The 5679-nt window shown below is 32.6% G+C and overlaps 1 protein-coding gene across 1 annotated transcript; it reads left to right on the forward strand.

Moving 5' to 3' along the window:
* On the forward strand, positions 1 to 3338 carry LOC105328052 (uncharacterized protein MCAP_0864-like). The gene is made up of 3 exons (XM_066071268.1): positions 1 to 754; positions 1160 to 1288; positions 2720 to 3338. The coding sequence occupies exons 1-3, from the start codon at positions 25 to 27 to the stop codon at positions 3127 to 3129; spliced, it is 1269 nt and encodes a 422-aa protein (XP_065927340.1). The 5' UTR covers positions 1 to 24; the 3' UTR covers positions 3130 to 3338.
* Positions 3339 to 5679: the final 2341 nt, after the last annotated feature.

Genomic DNA, 5679 nt, shown 5'->3' on the forward strand with positions numbered 1-5679 from the left:
CACTTTATTCGACAGTTTGAAAAAATGAGGGTGGTTTGTATTTTCGCGATATTGCTAACTTTTTCTGATGCAGAACCAGTCTCATCGTTCCTTACTGATGGAGAAAACAAGACTTCAACATCATTGGAGAGCAAAGACCAGGAATGGAACGATTTGAGCATCCTACGACAAATGATTAACCAAGAGACTGTCATCCGCCTCGCTTTGGTCAAGAATGTCCATGCACTGGTAAATGACGTTACCCTTATAAAGAAAAGTCTAGCTGCAAGTGAAGCAAGAGTTAACGTACAACAGCAGACGATTGATGCATTAAAGATTCAGGTGAAATCTCTTCAACAGGAAAATAACAAACTAAAGAACAGTAGCAAGATAAGTGAGGTCAGAATCATGGCGCTCGAAACTAATTTACAATCAGTTAACGAGAACTATAGTTCTCTGCGCGACGAATTAATCGTCATCCAGAAGGATTCAGACGACAAAAGGCAGGAAATGTTCAACAAAACTCAGAGTGTTCTTGATGATATCAAAATAGAAGTACGATACCTCTCGGTCACTCTGTTGGATTTCAAGGAAAGCACGGAGACTGAAAATGAGTCGAGAGATAGAAAATACGAAGAACGTGAACGGTATTTTAACAATTCAGTCGAAGAATTAAAAGCGGAAATAGTTCAAACCGAACTCAACTTCACTAATAACAAAGTGCTCATTCAAAATCTAGATGATTCTCAATCGGAAATTAGAGAAACCTTCACAGGTATTTACATGTGTTGTTTATCGTAAGAAAATAGAAATGTGCTTGCTTTGATTTAAAAAAAACACCGAAGAGTCGCTGTAAATGGTTTTTAGTTAATTGTTTCCATGGTAGCAGAGCACATGTTTGATAAGAATTCCATCTTAGGCAGAAGTAGGCAGGAACGATATTTTATTTGTTAATGTTGGTTTTTGCCTAGTATACAAACCTGTGGGCAGACCTTTAAAATTTCGAATATTGGTTTATCTGTACAATAACACAGTTTTTAAAATAAGTTTTATATACAAGATTATGTTTATTTATCATTATTCTTTAGAAAAATGTATTACTTGTCATATATAATCATTTTGTATTGTTTATATATTTGTATGAATTGGTTTTAGAAAAATGTTTAATTCATTTTTTCAGAAATCTTGAATAGAACATTCACTAAGTTAGAGACACAGTTAACAGCGTTGGAGTATGAGCAGCTGAAACTGTCGTCTGCTGTTGCTTCTTTGGAAGTGGCCAACATGAATTTGTCCAGATTGAACTGCGGTAAGACGAAGTTTACATTTTATGCTACCAAATGACCATATATATTTTGAATGCATGGGTTGTTAGAAAACCACACATTAACCAATTAAAATGGAATTTTCCAAAAAATGACACAACGAAATCATTAATTTTACTTTTGTTGCTAAAACGTAAAATTCAAAGGGGTTTTAACCACAACAAATAAAACGTCGTAAAAATATTTTATCAAAATGATATCTCCAAAAATAGAACCAAATGAGCGCTTTCTACGCAGACATCGCACATACATCGTCGGTTACAGCATCAGAAGTCGGCCACTCTTTTTACTAATCTTAACTTCACGTTTTTGTTTCATGTTCACGAAACATAACATGATATAGAATTATTAAAATGATTTAATTGTGTCGTAGAGAAAATACACAGTGTTATTTTTGCCAAGCTTTTTTTATTCGCCCGTTTACTTTTGCCAACAATAGTTAATAGTTAAAATCGGCGTGTCCTGAATAAGCGCAGACACAGATGTAATAAAAGATAATTTGAGATATTTACATTCGCGCAGTCTTAAATTCACACGATAACAAAAGGGGGAAAATAAAACGGGGCACATATCTCTATAATAACAATAAATATTCTACCACCAAGTGCCTGTTTATAGTTTATAAAAGCTGCTATTAAAAATTTGTTTAATATTGCAATGTTTGCTTCTTTTTTATGCATGCCGAATAAATAACAGCATCAAATAAATAAAGTAATCTTTACATATATATCAATCATACTACATGGACTATTATTAGTCATATACACTGCTATAAACGACTGGATTACATTACATAATTATTCATAATTAATTCTTCTTCAATATATTCAGATTTAATATGCAAAGTCTCTTAAACATGTATATGATGAAAATTAGATAAATTTATATGTACATGTAGCTATACAATATATACGATTTTTGCTATACAACATTGACTGACATTCATCCCTGGATAAGACTAATATAAGTCGTGCTTATTTTAATGGGTTTATGTTTTTCAGAATAAAATATCGGTAAAATTCAAATAAATAAAAAAACCGTAAAGAAAGTATTTCTCTTTTAATGAAACGGAGTTTTTTGCACGCCCATTCGCACACATTATTAACTCACTTCCCAAATAGAATGTTTATTTGTCAGAGCCTTTCGCTCGACATTTTTCACGAGCATCTTTTAATAACTTACACAACATTTTATTCCGTAATTCATTCACTTTTTAAGAAAAAATCAAAGTATTCTAATGTGATTATAGAAACTGTGAAATACACAGAGGTTATTGTTTGCTTAATTTTTAATTAAAAAATGTGTCTTTCAATTAAGTAAGACTTATCAATCCATTAACAGCACAGAACCGTGTGATAAACTCCGTGTCTATTCAGCAGTATATACACTACAATTAGTTATTTTTCAAATTGTAGATGAGAGTAAACACCATGCATTTTCTGCGGGTACATCATCAAGTAACTCTGGTTGGTCAGGAAGCACTCTAGTGTTTTCCAAAGTAATATACAGCGAAGGAACCGGCTACAACCCCAGTACTGGTATCTTTACAGCACCCACAGCAGGGACATATGTGTTCTATGTCTCTGTTCAGTCTGCCATTCAAAAAAACATCTATGTAGACATAGTTTTGAATGGATCGGCTAAGGTCAGGGCTTTAGCCTGGTACAACAGTGGGAACAGCATTGCCATTCACCAGACCGGAACCAACCTGGTTATCTTACATCTACAGACCGGGGACAGAGTGTGGGTCAAACGAGGCGGTGGTACCGGTTACTACAGTGATAGTGCTCACATTACAACATTTTCTGGATTGAAACTTTACTAGTTGAAATGATTAAATTGAGATCAATTGTATTATTAACAGAAATTGTAGGAAAAGAAAACTTTGGTTCTTAGTTGTGGTGTTCATATTTCTTTATGATCTGAGTGATGTATTCCAACGATCTAGAACCTTCTTTTACAGCACATTATTGTATTTTATCACAGGATTAAAATGTGTCAGAACAAATATAATAAAGAATTTTGAAAGGAAAACTATTTATTCTTCAACAAAAATATCTCCTATTTTGAAATGAGTGTGAGTGATACCGATAAATAAGATGTTGTTCTTGTTTTTGATTGAGTTTGATTTGCTGTATACCCCCCCCCCCCCCACACACACACACACACAATAAATTATTAAAATGCATTTTAAACAACTATTTTGCATGCAATATAATAGTAGATATTTGGAGTTGGAAAATAACCTTTTCAGCAATAGTATTATGAAAAAAATTAACGTAAGAACCAAACCACTGTTTTTGAAATAAGCTAATTACATGTAGTTTCAGTTTTCTCTATTTTACATTATTACAAAAGGAATTTTAGTATAAAATTTTTGAATTTCATTTTACTACTGCTGTTCATTAATACATGTACTTTCCATTAGTTCGCAATTTACAATTTATGCTCACCTCATTCGGAGTGAATATGTGAAACTGTAATTCACTTAATCACTGAGATCTATAATATTAGTAAGTCTAAATATATCACATTTACGTTAGAAATTTTTAAAGTTTAAAAAAGCTTTGAATGATAACCCGAGTCGGGTAATGGCAGTTAAGATGAGGATTAAGAGTTATCTTTCTTTGCGTATATTGTTTCCAGCAAAAATCCCCTTTGCTATTTTTGACATAAATGGTGTGCTATGGCAGAAGGTCTGCAGAATGTAGACTCTGCACGGATAATAAACATTGCATATGCAAGTGTGAAAACTCGTATCCTGTCCTTTGATAGTGCACCAGAAAATCTGAAAAAAACAAGCTTGTAGATTTGCTCAAGATGGATTCTATTATCTAGGTGAGACATCGGTTGATATGTTTGATTTGCTTCGATTTCTATTTTATAAATTAATCTACTGTTGTTTTCATCTTGAACGCACTCCAGGAAGAAGAAGCTCAAGTGGGAATTATCTGTTCATGCTTTTGCAGCATAAAGTACTGTTTTTATTTTAGATGCAGACCTCCACTGACACTCCCCCCTCCAAAAAAATCCCGAACCAACACTTTCTTTTTAAACGTCTAGTGACATCTGGATTGTTTTATTAATCATTTTCTATTTAAATCAATATTTCATATAATCAATTTATTTTTATTTAAGTAGTCTGGGCGGTCAATATGAATAATCAACTATCAGAATTTCATTTAAATTTGTAGATAATATGATTTTTATAGCAATACACAATCATTTAGTAAAGTAAAAAAATCCACATCGTTATGATTTGAAATCTGAATACTTTGCTATATCGTCATTTGAGCTCTTCTTTTAATACGTTAATAGAGTCTGAAAACAGCAACGACCTTTCAGCCCTCCTAATTTCTAAGCATTATAAGTTTATAACTTAGCAGTGGAAATACACATACATGTAGGTATATAAAATGGAATGGTGCGGGGGATTTTTTTCTATTAATTTTGATTTTTTTTAATAAATCGAATTTCGTAATTATTATTATTTGAAAAGAATTTAAAACAATTTCAACCCTTTTTACGAAGCCCAATTTCATTCTTATTAGACACTGGGTACAGGAGTTCTTGTCACTTTAATCCCCTTAAATATTCAGATATTTTTCTCATGGCAATATTTGATTGACTTAAGAAATGAATTTAAAAAAACATACTACGAAAGCCGAGAAGGATCATTCGAGATTCGAGATTCGAAATACGAGATTCGAGATTCGAAATTCGAGATTCAATATCTAAATTAACCAATCAAATCATGGATCTGAAACCTGTATCCTAGCAACATCAAACTGTTCTAAATAAAGATCATTCGTACATGCTCTTTCCTACAAATAAATGTCTTAATAGCTCTTATATAGTGGTTATAAAATGGTTAAATTAACATTGATGAATTAACCCCACACAGTATAAACAATTAAATTAGAAATAACACTGTTGGCTTTGCGAATCTAAGTGGTTTTGTTTGCCCTGTATGTATTTCCCCCCGAACAATTTTAACCCGAAGTGCATTCGCCCCAACTGTGTAAAAATCGGCTCGCGAAGAAAGATCTGTTTAATCTAAATGTTTTAGCTATGAAACGAAACTCAATGAAATAATCGACATGTCAAAATATAGGTTATGATAAAGTTTTAAACCATAGAAGATAAAATGATTTACAACCTCAAAGACAAAAATCCAGATAAGAATAGTGTATTGTAGGGTATGGCAATGCCATTGTCGATATGAGAGAGAGAGAGAGAGAGAGAGAGAGAGAGAGAGAGAGAGAGAGACAGACAGACAGACAGACAGACAGACAGACAGAAAGACAGAGAGTTTTGTAGTGTCAAATTCAGTCTGATTTAGAATTTGAAATTGATTTGATTTGTTACAAGCATA

Source organism: Magallana gigas, chromosome 9 (genome assembly GCF_963853765.1).
Source record: "Magallana gigas chromosome 9, xbMagGiga1.1, whole genome shotgun sequence".
Lineage (NCBI taxonomy): Eukaryota > Metazoa > Mollusca > Bivalvia > Ostreida > Ostreidae > Magallana > Magallana gigas.

Bases quoted from the DNA above. Each gene is read 5' to 3' on its own strand.
- LOC105328052 (XM_066071268.1), top strand. From the start codon at position 25: ATGAGGGTGGTTTGTATTTTCGCGATATTGCTAACTTTTTCTGATGCA. The intron at 755-1,159 runs GTATTTACATGT...TCATTTTTTCAG, and splicing joins AATTAGAGAAACCTTCACAG to AAATCTTGAATAGAACATTC. The intron at 1,289-2,719 runs GTAAGACGAAGT...TTCAAATTGTAG, and splicing joins TTTGTCCAGATTGAACTGCG to ATGAGAGTAAACACCATGCA.